Raw genomic sequence first — 14930 nt, forward strand, 5'->3', positions numbered from 1 at the left:
CCATCGCCTGCAGCACGAAGCACACTAGCAGAGAAAATTTATTATTTCCATATAAATCAAAAAAGCTACCAAGATTACTTTACAGTAAATGGAACCCTGCTCATAACAAAAAGAAAACATTCATTAATTCATCTAAGTGAGCATTTTCTGCTACAGTCAAACCTGATCAAAGGTATGTTTATAACATACATTCAGTGAACCATGTAGCAAAGGTGCAGTTGGAACACCTACAAAATAAATGAAAAAAGGTGCTCCTTTACAGAAGGAGCACCATCTTCCCACGGGCACCACTGCTATAAATAATGTCTTCATGAGCCTTGGCTACTTTCTCCAGGGGATATTCCAAGCCCACAACGGGTTTCAACCAGCCAGCTTCTATGCCATCAAGGACTGCTGTGGCACATTCATGCCTCTCCTCCTGCATGTAACAAACACAGCGTTTATGACAAAGTCTTTGCATTTTAGAATAGTATTGACAATTTATGCAAGAGTTAAACCAAATGCCACAACCTGAAAATATTTTATGATGTTCTGAGATTGAATCAAGACATAAAGGAATAAACTAACAAGTTTGTTACAGTGAAATTATTCTTTCATTCCTACAAATAATTTTAACTGTAAAGAGAGGGGTGCTGGAACAAGCCAATAAAGCATACTTTAAAATAAAAATGTTTCTTACCTCAGTTGCAAGAAACAGACTCACTCCAATTATGCTGGACTCCTTGCTCATTGTGTCTCTTGGGTTTATCTCGATGCGTCCTCTGCAGCCCACAACCTGCCCAAAGGAGTCCAAAGCGTCGAGTCAGAGCTGTTCAGTGTGATGCTGAATGCACAAAATCAGTGACATAAGCACCCACCATCACCTCCCTGCTCAGGGACACAAACACTCACTGTCACCCTCTGGGCAAGGACACAAACACTCACCATCACCCTCCCTGTGCAGGACAGCAGCTGCAAGTCAGCATCCAGGTTGACATTAGAGAGCATTTCTATGATTATATCGACTCCCCCTGGCCCTGTGCATGCCTGTACAGGACACAGGATGTTATTTTAGTGCTTGGGTACCACCATTTATTTTATACACTACAGAAAGTATCCATTCTACAGCTTATTGTTTACATTTTCAATACGGCCTTTGTACTGCAGCTGACAGCTAATGAGCTGAATTGTAGCATGTTTTGCTGTGCTAACTTATGATGTGATCCCACACTGGAATTTGCTGAATGTAAGAAGTTCTAAATGCCACTGCCTGTGAGGAAAGCTGGCTTTTCCAGACTGAGAAAGTTTTTCCTTGTGTAGAAATGAAAAAGGCAGGACACTATTGCTCCTACACAAATCTGCTTTAAAGTCTTCTGCAAACAACTATTCACATTTTGTTAAGAACAACACAACCTGCATTCCTGAGTCCTGCCACATGCCTACCTTAATTCTCTCAGTGTAATTAGGGTCTCTGTGATTAAAGGCTTGGTGAGCACCATTTCTCAGGATCACATTCATGCCCTCCTCAGTTCCTGCTGTACCCAGAACCTTCAAACCAAAAGCTCTGGCAATCTGACATGCTGCTAGTCCCACCTGAGAGGAGAAAAAAACAAAAGAGAAAATTATTTTACCTTTGTCTTTCTTAGAATTTGAAATTTTAAATATTCTACCAGTGACTTCCCCATTTAAAAAGCTAGTCTGGTAATGGTTTTTTTAGCCAGTAATTTGGATCTTAAAGACAGCCAAATAGTCTTTAAAAAAGAAAATGTATTTACAGAGGCATGGTAAATTTTTGAGGTGTTTTTAATAGCTATCAGCATTTGATATACATTGATGTAGAGTGCTGTGTATCTGTCAAAGCTGGGCCATATATTTTTGATGCAAATCCAAGGAAATTCTTCTCTTCATGGAATCACCTGCTATTAATACCAGCATTATACATTGCAAAGACAACCTGCAGGCACAAATTTTATTAATACTACTTCTTTAGAAAGTAAATTCTCAGTGCCTCCTACCAGCTTTGCACTCCAGTAAGAACAGAAGCACTACATTTAGCTTATGAAAATTTTAAAAAAAGAGTTATGATGCTAAATGCTATTCTAGTATCTCAGAATAAGATATGAATTCATCTTTTTGTTGTCTAACAAATAATTACGGAAACTTGGCCTGTTCATAGCAGCTGCTTGGTGCATCACCAGAAACTGAGCAAGAAAGTGCAGTGTGGGAGATAAATTAAACCAGAATGTTATGTGATAAAGATCTAAAATAAGTTTGTCATGAAAACCCAAAGGAAACTAGAAGTGCGATTTCATGCAGTATTCAGTTGCAGATTTATATATTCCAGTACCTTTCCTTGTGCAGCTAGCTGCTGGCTCATGGGTAAGAACAACCCAAAAATGCACAGTCGCCCTGCACCAGTGACTTATTCTCAGAGGACTGAGAACAACTCGTACATATTGAAAAAGTACAGCCTTCTGCTAGCAATTATAAAACTTCCAGACCAACTACCACCTGCAGCAAACACCTGTTCAGTGTGTGACCCTCTGACTGGGCAGCTCACACCAGCACTCATGCAGTCTCACAGCTATTGGGAATAAGAGGGTTTGTTCTAAGCAAATGTATCCTAGAGGATCTGAAATAAAAACCCAATCTGCTAATCTACTGATACAAATATGACCATAACTCATATCCCAGGAAGAAGCAGATGCAAAGACAGAGAGCATTGTTCTCTATTACTTGCCTCCTTGGAATACTTACCCCGCCACTGGCACCATGAACCAGCACACTTTCCCCTGCTTTGGCACTGCCTCTAAGTGAAGAGCACAAGAAATATTGGCACTGTGATTGCAGTACATACTGACTATGGGGCTGCAGACACTGACATCAAATCTCATTGTTCACACAGCATAGTTTCCAATTTATGTTCCAATTATATTCCAATTTATGGCTAAATAGATATCATTAGCCTTTCTGGGAGAATAAGGAGACAAAATAAATCCTGTGATTGATGACTTGAAACAACATGCAGCCGGCGACAGCCTGGTACTGAGCCTCAGTTCAGGACTTTCACCTGTCACAGGAAAGGAGTGGTTCTACTCCACAGCACCTGTGTGCTTACCAAGGAAATTAGAACTATTACTGTTTTTCTTCCCTGGCTAAAATACCAGTGAGTACTGAAAGGAAGCCATGCATTTTATTCCATGAAGCCTTTCCAGGTATGTTCTCTCAAGAAAAAAAGACTTAACAGGAAAACACAGTCTCATGCTTCTAGGTCACAATTATCTGAAAATTCCTTCAGTGTAACATTTTTAAACATGTCCCACTCATCAATCTCCCCATTTTACAGGACAGTGAAAAGATGGACTTTGGTATTTTAAATATAGAAGATTAATGTACACAAACTTGGATTTGGTGCCTTACTTCTGGAACAGCGCCCGGTAGGCAGTGAAGTAGGGCACTCCGATCGCTGCTCCCTGCCTGAAGTCCAGTTTGTCTGGCAAAGGAAAGACTCTGTTGGCTGCAGCAACTGCATACTCTGCATATCCTCCAGAAACTGTTTCAAGGGTGAAAACTCTGTCACCTTTCTAGAATGGAGGGAGAGAACACAGAGAAATCAATAATTTCCCTTACTTTTTCCTTAATAAACACTAAGAACCAATTTACAGAGTTTAGGCTATTGTTAACAGTTCTCCTATCAAAAATAACTAGTTATGTTTGTCACAGAATTTTTTATAAATGCTGATACATACCATCAATGCAACACAAACTGTATGATTTCTTATATTTAAATCTAAGTATCATAATTATAACCCCACCCTGCAGTGCAACACACAAACCTACTGCCTCATTAACATGAACCCTAATGAACTTGAAGTCAGGAATTCCATCCACAGATTCCAAGTGCAAAACCTCAAAAGCTTTTACAAACACAAAGGAAACATTTCTAAATTATTTAAATGTGGAAATATATATACTCTTAATATACCCTAAAACATCTCTCTCTCATTCAAGCCAAGAACATCACAATTGTCAGAGGAAGCAAAAAGTCACACATAGCAGATACAGCAAACTGCTGGTAAGAAAATATGAATACAGATGATTCTTCTTTCTTGATAACCCAATCTCTCAGGTCTCCCAAAATTGTTACATAAATTCAAAATAAGAAAATTCCAAGCCAATTTTAACTACAATTTTTATGTTTGTTTGGGACCAAACATCTAGTAATTTAAATGGGAGAAATGATTTAAAAACTAAATAGATGTAATAGGTATGTTTTAGCAAATTGACATTTGCCTTCTCCTGTCTCAAGACTTTCCCACTGAGAACTTCAAGTAAAATTACTAGATGGGAGTAACAGAGTATTTGAACAGTTTTAGCAAAAAATAACAGAATTTATGGAGCTTTAGAAGTAAGCAATTTCCATTTCCCAAATACTTTACAGAAAAAAATTCAGTTCTGCCTGAAATTACTACCCCCAGCAAGAAGCATCCAATCTCAACTACTTCTGCAATGCCAGAAAAATAGCTCTAAATACCAACTTTTGTACACCAGATATCACTGCTTTAAGCAGACAGACTGCAGTGCCTCTTCTGAGATCTATGAACTTCAGGAGGGCACAGCATTCCTCAAGTCCCACCAGCAGATTGGTTTGCCAATGGGATCCCACTGTGTGCTTTTACCAGTCCATGAAGGGGATTCCCCCCTTGAATAGATTACATTATTCTAAGGAACAAAACCAGGTACAGTAGCACAGCAATCAGCCAAAGAGGACACATTAAACAACAGTGAATTACAGCCCAGTGTGCAAATACCTTGAATGCAGTCACATGTTCCCCAACACTTTCGACCACCCCAGCCACATCCGAGCCAGGAGTGTAGGGTAAAGCCGGTTTCCTGGCGTAAGTCCCAGAGCGAATGTATGTCTCGACAGGATTTACCCCACAGGCATGGACTTTAATTAATACCTAAAAGAAAAGACACTTCTTAAGCAATAACTAAAAAGATTTAGCCCTCGAATTCACAGCACGGCATTGTAGCACTTTTACTGAACTCTCAAACAGCCTCTGTGACAACCCAGTGTCAAACTGAAGCTAATTTCAGGAAAATCTTGGTGTGGAATACATGGCCCACCAAAGAGTAAAGAGCCCACATTTGTTAAGCATGATATCTCAAGCAGTGTGAACACACTGATCAAAACTCACCTACTCTAGGTGTAGTGTTCTGGGGTGTATTCCCCATACTGTCCTGCAGGCACCTGTTAACATTCATTATCGCTATATCCCTTCACAGAGCTCACATATACCTGGTTTTCTTTTGGAACAGGAACTAACACATCTGACTGGAGTTTAAGCACTTCAGGGCCACCAAATTCAAACACTCGGACCGCTCTCATCACACTCCTGGTGGCTGCCATGGCGACCAGAGGATCTGGGGAAAAAAACCCAATGTGATCCCTGGTAGCTGTTCAGGTAACGGGGAGCCTGAGCCACCAGGACATGCCCTGCGGACACCGCGCGGAACACGGCACACAGCGCGGGGCCGAAGTGCGGGTCGATCTTGTGATAAGGAGCCGAACCACAGGGAGGGGAGGGAGCCGGGGCAACGGAAGGCCCCGAGCTGCCCTGGGCCTCCCCGCTCGGAGCACCTTCCGGGATCCCGGGCACGAGGAGGACGGGAAACACAGCCAGGGCCCCGTGGCCAGCGGGGCTACTGCCGGGTAAGGAGCGCCAGGACGCGGCCCCGCCACGACGCGGCTCGGTGGACGCGCCCCGTGATCCGCTCCAGCGCCAGGCCCCGCCCACGAACCCACCCCGCGTCCCGGAGGCGCTCCTTGCGATCAGGCCCCGCCCCAGTGGCCGTCGCCGCCTGAGGACCTGCCGTGTCTGCCGTGGCTGTGGAGCCCGGCACAGGCGGCGCAGAGCCGCCGCCTTCCCGTCCGTCCCGTCCCGTCCCCCCGGGGGAGCGCCGAGGAGCCCCGTGCCTCCCGCCTACCTGCGGAGCGCCGCTGCCCCCGCGGCGGAGGGCGGAGGTGGACCCGGGCGGGACCGTGCTCCGCGGGACCGTGCTCCGCCCCGCCGTGCTCCGCCGTGCTCCGCCGTGCCCCGCCCCGCCGTGCTCCGCCGTGCTCCGCCCCGCCGTGCTCTGCCCCGCCCCGCCGTGCTCCGCCCCGCCGTGCTCCGCCCCGCCGTGCCCCGCCCCGCCCCGCCGTGCCCCGCCCCGCCCCGCCGTGCCCCGCCCCGCCCCGCCCCGCCCCGCCCCGCCGTGCTCCGCCCCGCCGTGCTCCGCCCCGCCGTGCTCCGCTCCGCCCCGCCGTGCTCCGCCCCGCCGTGCTCCGCCCCGCCGTGCTCCGCCCCGCCGTGCCCCGCCCCGCCGTGCTCCGCCCCGCCCCGCCGTGCTCCGCCCCGCCGTGCTCCGCCCCGCCCCGCCGCTCGGCCGCGCGCGGACGTTTGGCCCTCGTGGAGCCCCATACCCCTGCGATGGCGGCGTTCGCGCGGCGCAAGGCGCAGCGGCTCGCGCGGCCCGATCCCAGCCGGAAGCGCGCGCTAGACGCGCGCGCCGCGGGGCTCGTGCGGCTCCTGAACGCTCGCGAGCGGTTCTGCACCACGAGCTCGTGCGACGGGAGAGTCGTCCTGGCGGTGGGTCCGGGATATCGGGATGGGCATCCCGGGATGGGCGTCCTGGCGGTGGGTCCGGGATATCGGGATGGGCATCCCGGGATGGGCGTCCTGGCGGTGGGTCCGGGATATCGGGATGGGCGTCGTGGCGGTGGGTCCGGGATATCGGGATGGGCGTCGTGGCGGTGGGTCCGGGATATCGGGATGGGGATCCTGGCGGTGGGTCCGGGATATCGGGATGGGCATCCCGGAATGGGCATCCTGGCGGTGGGTCCGGGATATCGGGATGGGCATCCTGGCGGTGGGTCCGGGATATCGGGATGGGGATCCCGGGATGGGCGTCCTGGCGGTGGGTCCGGGATCCCGGGATGGGGATCCCGGGATGGGCATCCTGGTGGTGGGTCCGGGATATCGGGATGGGCGTCCCGGGATGGGCGTCCTGGCGGTGGGTCCGGGATATCGGGATGGGCATCCCGGGATGGGCGTCCTGGCGGTGGGTCCGGGATATCGGGATGGGCATCCTGGCGGTGGGTCCGGGATATCGGGATGGGCGTCCTGGCGGTGGGTCCGGGATCCCGGGATGGGGACCGGGATGGGCGTCCTGGCGGTGGGTCCGGGATATCGGGATGGGGACCCCGGGATGGGGACCCCGGGATGGGCGTCCTGGGGAATGGTTGCCGGGGTGCCGGGATGGGGGTCCCGCCACTCCCGCGGATTTTGCTGGCACGGGGCTGCGGTTCTGGAGCTCCCGCTGTTCCCGGTGCTTCCTTGGCCATAGCCCAGTTCTTCAGGGAGTTGCTGAGACTCCAGCCCGCTGCTGCCGGAGCTCAGCCCCGGAGCTCAGCCGGACTGATCAGTCACGGCGTGAGTGGGTTCTTGGTTCAAGGTGACGCTCTTCATTTTCAAGACCGGCTTTGTAGCAGCACCAGATCAAACCTCACCGAGCTGCGGAGCCATTTCAATGGTTTCTGTCCATCCCTAGGACACGGACGGCACGGGGATCCAGAAGAAGAACTGCACGTGGCTCCTGGTAACGCATGACCCGTGTGTCAAAGGCGATGTGGTAAGGGCACAGTGTAATACAGCTTTTATATTTATTTATTGAAATATTCCTGGTGTCATGCAAAACACATCGTGTGAAAGGATTTTTATTCCTGCTACTGAGATGAATTGATAACTCTACTCTCAAAATTAACTTTTCTTTAGATGTGTTGCTTAATAAATTCTTCAGACCCATTTTGAAGAGAATGCTTTTATGCTCAATATCAGATTCTCTGCATAGTTATAATTGCAGCTGATATAATTGCACCAGAAACTTAAATAATTTCTTACTGTCTGGAGTCATTTTTAAAACTCTTGATTTAAAAAAAGCCTTGAGCCTGGCTTGCTGTGCTAGCAGACAGACACCTGAAAGTGGTGTAGCAGGGAATCTCTTATACTGCATTGTTAATTTAGTAACATTAAATCCCCTGAAATTAAAAGCATCTGTAGTGCGATGTTTTTCATTTTTAGTGTGCTTTCAAAATAATCTACTCTTTGCATATATTGCTTTGTCCCACAGAAGAAGCAGTTGCAAGGTCAACATTTTCTCACTCAATTCATAGTTCACTTTACCATACATACACATTCTCACACATGCACAAAAGTCTCCTCCGGAATATTTGTTTTCATTAGTATTTGTTCTAGCAAAGCAAAGCTTGCTGAAATTTTCATCAGAAAATTTCAGACCAAGAAGGATGCAGTAGAGTGTTGTTAACTCATGCAAGAGGAAATATACTGATTTTTCCTGTTCCCTTTAACAGGTAGATGGGATTTTTTTTTTTTTAATGCATGAATTGCAAGTGCAAAAAAATCTTTGTTAAATTTTTAAACTGCTGTAACTTACGATAAAGCTTTGCTAGTATTTGTAGTATTCAGGAAATGAGAAGGGAAGTCAGGATCCTGTGTGCTCTGTGTTGTGCTTTTCAGCTTCCTGTGTAACTTCAACCATACAAACACAGGATGTTTTCTTTGTAATTGATTTTTATCCCTTTATGCTCCCACTGCTAGGAGAAAAGCCTCATGTATTACACTTGATCACCAGTCCAGCGTATCTTAGGAGTGAGGTGTTATCCCCACTTAATAGAAAATTGCTTTCAGTATTTGATTGAGTTAGCAGGAAATTAATTATTTAGCTTCAGTAAGACAAAAAACTGTTACTGAAAATATTTTTTTCATTAATAAGCTTTTTGAGGACTCAGGTGAGACAGGTTCCCAGCAGGGTTAACACACGTGGATGATTTCGGTCAGAGTGATGTTCATAACTGGTTGTGTCCTTGATGAAAGGCTGCCTCAGGGTATGTGCTGGATTCCTGAGCCTTCCCAGAAACACACAAACCCCTTGGAATACCCTTCCTGATCCCCCAGGGTGGGTCACAGCTCATGTGTGCTCTGGCACAGCACCTGCCCAGCTCAGCTCCACAGCATGTGCCAGCCGAGGGGTAGAGCAGGACAGTGTGGCTCAGAGGTGGGGAAGTGTCTGGAAGGGGTCACAGAAACACACCTGAGAAGGAAACACGGGCCTGTGGCCAGCCCCAGTGGCTGCTGCCTGTGTGTGTCCCTGCTGCCAGGGGGGCCAGGGAGCACATGGTGTCCTCATGCTCAGAGCTGGGGGACACTGTGAGCCCCGGGCATGCTGGACAGGGCAGCACTGGGTCAGCACAGCCCGTTCTCTGACCCAGGGGAACCCTAAATAAGTCAGCTCAGGTGCTCCGGTACAGCACTGCATTGTGCCACATCAGCACTCCTGTTCCTCACCAGCTGAGCTTCCCTGGGAATGTTTTACATCTGTCTCACACAGTGCAGACCTAGCCAGACTGAAAGCCTGCTTGTAGCTGGGAACAGGAACACTGACAGGGGAGATGCTGCATAAATGCAACTAAATACTTCTCAGTAAAGGAGAGACCTTTACTGCTGTGTAAAAGAAAGACCAGAGTGTTACTTTGGCAGTTTTATGTTATCATGTATTAAAAAAGCCTTTGAATTTTATTATTTCCTGAAGATTTTATTGTCTATTTTTATCCTACGAGAAGGATGAGAAGGGCTAGACAAAACAACAGAGTATGGAAAAACAGCTGAAATTTATGAAGTTATCACAGCAAAATTTTTAGTGCTGTGAATTAAGCAGATGAAGGCAAACAAGAAGGGGGGCAAATAGTGCTTATGACGAAACAGTCATACAATGAGATAAGTAGTGTAACTGCCTCAAAGTGACCTTTCTGAATGGAAGAAAGTATTCCCAGCCCTTAAGGTTTCTCTTTTTGAAGATAGCACTGAAAAGCAGATAAACTGTCCTCATAAGCTGTGCAAGATGTCAGACAGCTATCTGCACACTCACAGATCCAGGAAAAACTGCCACTACCATCTCAATGTTCTGGCAGAACTGATGGGTCTGAAAGGGATTGTTTCAAATTTTATAATTATAGTTACTTCTGTTTTTCTTGTCTTGTGGGTTTACACCTCTGATTTCAACCTCTGAATTTATTTTTATAACTCTCATATAGTAGACTATGCATTGGTATTTAAACAAGGATTAAAGTATGGTCAAGTATGTTAGGGTGTGGATTTAATCTGCTGAACCACAGGAAGTTTTCTGAAGCTGAGGAATGTACTTCAGCAACTAAATGCCTTTGATTCTAAAAAACAGTTTAAGGAAAAAAACAAACCTCAAATTTCACCTGATTGAAGCAGAACAGTCATCATCCCTCATTGGACTTACAGTGTCACTTGGTTTGGATGTATGAAGGAAAAAAAGGGAAGGATGAAACACAGTTTTTAATGTCTGTCTTGCCATAAATTTTTATCAAACCCAGTTTAGCAAACAGAATCATGGAAATCCACATCATGAGCAAAGAAAACTCAAGAGCAATTGATCAAACCTGGCTGCTTGGGACTTGTTTGCTCCATTTCTTATTTGTGTTTCACACATAGACTAACTCCTTTTGGGGTTTTTGGGGTTTTTTTGGCAATAACAGTGCGCACTTACAGTGGTAATATAAATATTTTGGTGTATTTTCCAGATGACAGCACTAGAGAAAGCCACTGGTGATGTTGTGTTCAAGTTTGAACCATTTGTTCTTCATGTGCTGTGTCAGGAACTGCAGGATGCACAGATGCTGGTAAAATGTCAAGTACAAAATGTGGTGTTATTCTGTTACATTCCTGCCTGTAAAAGTATTGGCTCCTGGGTAAGCAGTTGCACTTAGAAACAGTCCCAGGTGTGCTGTGTTTAATAATTAGGGTAGTAAAGTAAGCTGATGAAAAAACACAGCTTTAAAGGTGGTGAGGGAATGACTTGCCTGCAATTCAGCATTTGAACTGAAGCAGACTGCCCTGTGAAACACTATTGAGGGGCCTGGGCTGCTCTCACTGGCTGAAAGGGATGGATTTTAGATGTTACCAGCCATGAATTGAATGATGCCTTTGCCTTCTGCTTTTCCAGTATGACTGCAGAGAGCAATGAGTGCAGTGCTGGGCTTGTTTCATCATTAGTGCAGAAGAGCTGAGGAGCTCACTGCGGAGTGCAGCTGTACTCACAGCTATAAACGTGTGGCACAACTGTCTGTGAAGTTCCAGCTCATTGGGATAAAATAGTTCAGTGCCTAGAGAGGTGTTACATCCCTTCTGCACTGATGGATTCAGACAATCAGGATCCACCGTGGGTCTTTGAAAAACACCCACAATTTGTGGGTTTGATCTTAAAAAATGTTTTACTGTAATAAATCTGTGTTAGGGTTAGGGTTTTGAGTAAGTTTTTTGCAAAACCAAGATTGTATGTTGCATCACAACCCATCCATAAATATTTTTTGCTGTGGAACTGTACAAGACCTGTTTAAGCTTTTATTTTTTCTGCAGCATTCAGTGGCTGTTGACTCTGGGTTCAGGAACTCTGGTATTACAGTTGGCAGAGGAGGAAAAATTACAATGGTAAGGACTCTGCTACTTTAAAGGGTCTCATTGTTAACCTTGATTTTTGTATGAGCCAAGACCTGACTGGTGCTTTAACAGCTGTCACAGGGCGTGCTATAGCAAAGAAATAGCTGGCTGCTTTAGGTGACAGCAACCTAACTAATCGTATGGATAAGCAGGTTTTTTGCTATAATGAACTCTGTACATTATTTAAATAACCTTCATAAACTAAGAAGCTTTAGTCCAGGTAAATCACGTGTGTGTTTTCAGGCTGTGCGGAGCACTCACTGCTTAGAAGTTCCATTGAGCCACAAAGGGAGATTGATGGTCTCTGAAGAATATATTGAATTTCTGGTACATGTAGCCAATCAGAAAATGGAAGAAAACATAAGGAGGATTGACAGGTTTGTAAGAATACACCAGTCCTGTTTGTGACATCTAATTTTTCTTCAGTATCAGTTAGTAACCACTTTTCTCCCCTTGCATGTTTTGAATGCATTCTAAAAGCAGTTTCTCAGTTTGCAGATCCTGAGCAAATCTGTAAAAATAGTAACTACAGAATTGTTTCTGTCTAGATTCCACAAAGGCTTGGAGTTGGCTCTGGAAGCTGCTGTCCCTGCAGACACCTTGTTTCCCAAGGGGCCAGAGAAGAGCCACTCTGTGTACGTGCACAGAAGAAAGAGACGGACTGCTCAGGAACAGGCCAATCTCAGTGGAGAGCTAAAACCCCAGGATGATACTGAAAGCAGTCTTGATCTGTTTGCTGAAATCATGATATAGACTAAGACATTTGAAAACAAATGGCAAACTGAAAAATTATTTTAATGCTCTTTTTAAGAGATTTATGTACTCCTGTGCTCCAAGTAGCAATACTCTCATGGACATTGACCAGAAAAAAGGTAATTAACAGAGTAACAAGCAGGTGTAGCTACAGGACACCAAGAACAGAGCCGTAGAATGTTCTGGGGTTTTTTTAACTGTACTCTTGAATTAACAAAGTGGTACTCCATCAGTTACCCCAGAAATAACTGGTTTGCTGCAGCCTTTTGTTGTGTTCTCTGTGGCAGCATTTCACTTCCAACTTCCTAGGTTTTGCAGAGCAGAGAAATCTAAAATTTGAGGTTTTATCCCTGAGGATTGTTATTCCCTGGAGGACCTCTGTAGACCAGCATGCACCAACACAGCTAGACCTTCCCAACAGCACAGGGCTGGCTGTTAGTCACCTGCAGAGCATACCTAGAGAAGAGGTTAGGACAGAACAGCAGGAGTTGGGTACTTCTCTGTGCCAGTCTCAGCTGGGCACATCCAGATCTCTCCTGGCTGCTGCACCAGCGGCTGCTGTTTCCCTTCTCTTTGCTGTGTTTTGGGCTCCAGCCTCGCTGTTGTTTGTGTGCTCCAATTCCCAAGCAGCTGGTCACTCAGTGCCATTCTTCCTTGCCCCTGTAGACATCTCTGTGTTCCAATGCCCATTTTCCTCACACACCCCTCACGCTCTGCAGCCAGCACCCAGCTCTGCTCCAGCTGCCAGCACAAAGTCATCTCAAGGGCTGAGCTGGGCTGTGAACCACCTGACTAATAACTGTTAAATACAAACAGTGCAGCACTGTGTGCATTCCTCGATATGCAAAGGCAACTCCATGCTTATGCATTTTTCAGAAAAATGCTGGTTTTAAACCTTAGCAACAATGAATTCCAAACTGCAGGTTTCTCCTTCAGGGAGGGGAAGAGGTGCTGGGGACAAATATTGAAGACTGAAGACCATCCAGTTGTGAGACAGCCAATACATGAGGTGGAAATTCCGCAGAAACCTTCCAGAGTAGCACCGTGTGCACTGGTCTCAGACCTTGTGTGCACTGGGCAGACCAGCTAAAGTAGGACTCAGCGCAGGGGCATCATTTCTAACAGTGCAGAGCTATTGGCCAGGAGCTGTGTGAACAAAACTGGAGTCCCACAGCCCATGGGGTTGGAGCAGCCACGGGTCCCACAGCAGGGCAAGGCAGAGCAACTCCTCAGGTGTGGGGACATGGCTTCTGCCACAAGCATTACTGGAGCCTTGTCAGGATGGGGGCTTGTGTCAACCCTTTGCAGTCACCGTTTTTCACAGACCTTCCTCCACCTGTGCTGAACTGAAATCCCAGGGCTTCTTCCATCAACAAAAAGCGACATCTGCCTCCATGCAGAGGGTCCTGCCCAGCCTCCTGCCTCAGCAAAGCGCTGGGGAGCCCCTGTTGCTATCCCCGCTGCTGGGAGTCCCACTGTTCCTGCAGATCCCTCCTCACCACCTGGAGGGCAGGTCTTGCACACAGAGGAGGTAGTTGTTGCTTGTGGATTTCAGGAAGTTCGTTCAGAATAGTCTGAACCCTCATCTGCATGTGACATTTCTTAAAACATCTGTTGCTGGTCTGTTGGACATGGCTCAAGGGACTGACGACACCAGCACCGACCACAAGTGGTGCCCAGACACTGTAACAGCCCAGATCCTCACAGTGTGTAAAAGCACGACAGTGTTTACATTCTGAGAAATACAGTTTGTCAGAAACTGATGTGTGGTATGATCCCACATTCCTCTGAACAGTAATACAAAATTCAGGAAGACTTTTTGGCATCTTAACACAAAAATGTTACCCTAACCGTTGGCATCTTGTTACTTTATTCCCATCATCTCCAATGGTTGAAGACTGTTGGGGGCCTCATACTAAAAAAAAACTAAACAAGACCCTACAACAAGAAAAATAAACAGAGAAAGATCAGGGAAACATGTTACTTCAGTGCTTAAAATGTCGAGCAGTTTTTGCAAGGTTTTTCTGAGGTTTTTTTGTACCCCATCCAAGGCTGCAGAGGGTGATGCTGAGGTGGTTTCACCACCTTACTGTTCTGGGAAGAGGCAGAGCCCCAGTGATGCCTTCCTCCATGCACCACTGCACTTACACCAGGGGATCACCACACCTTGTCCCAGGCTCACCCAAGTTCCACTAGCTCGTTTTGAAGTTAATTTTGCCAAGCTGTGTTTCATTTCCAGCTGCTGTAGGCAATTCTGTTGGGCAGTAAATGTGCAGAGCACAGGCAGCCATTGGGCAGAGCATCCACAGGCAGCTGGAGGCAGCACCCCTGAAAGGGGATTCTTGGGGTTATGGGTGAAGGGAAATTCACCAATAAGCAACAAGACTCCAAAAACTGTCAAATCTTTACCATTTGTAACTGTGCTTAAGCAGTTAATTAACCTAAAAGATACTTTTATACTTGCTCTCTGTGTGTTAATTTTTTTAAAATTACTATTTCACTCCCTGTGCACTCAGTTGTTTCAGGGGAGGCAGATGGGTTCATTCACTCCAGGAACTGATTATCATTTCTCACCCCATAGCATTTTGCATCCACACCAGGAAACTGTTC

At 46.5% G+C, this 14930-nt stretch overlaps 2 protein-coding genes across 2 annotated transcripts; one reads left to right on the top strand and one right to left on the bottom strand.

Moving 5' to 3' along the window:
• Positions 1-20: 20 nt before the first annotated feature.
• On the bottom strand, positions 21-6082 carry CRYZ (crystallin zeta). Its single transcript, XM_082286873.1, has 9 exons — positions 5971-6082; positions 5282-5406; positions 4791-4943; positions 3400-3563; positions 2737-2788; positions 1423-1572; positions 925-1026; positions 680-775; positions 21-418 (listed from the first exon to the last, which is right to left on the bottom strand). Exons 2-9 carry the CDS (start codon positions 5390-5392, stop codon positions 257-259), a joined length of 990 nt encoding a protein of 329 aa, XP_082142999.1. The 5' UTR covers positions 5393-5406; positions 5971-6082; the 3' UTR covers positions 21-256.
• A 373-nt stretch (positions 6083-6455) lies between these two features.
• On the top strand, positions 6456-14709 carry TYW3 (tRNA-yW synthesizing protein 3 homolog; the record flags this gene model as incomplete). Its single annotated transcript, XM_082287670.1, has 6 exons — positions 6456-6614; positions 7576-7656; positions 10652-10750; positions 11487-11558; positions 11811-11944; positions 12116-14709. The coding sequence occupies 6 exons, from the start codon at positions 6456-6458 to the stop codon at positions 12318-12320; spliced, it is 750 nt and encodes a 249-aa protein (XP_082143796.1). The 3' UTR covers positions 12321-14709.
• Positions 14710-14930: the final 221 nt, after the last annotated feature.

The sequence above is a fragment of the Coloeus monedula genome (assembly GCF_965178545.1).
Source record: "Coloeus monedula genome assembly, chromosome: 9".
In the NCBI taxonomy this organism is placed as follows: domain Eukaryota; kingdom Metazoa; phylum Chordata; class Aves; order Passeriformes; family Corvidae; genus Coloeus; species Coloeus monedula.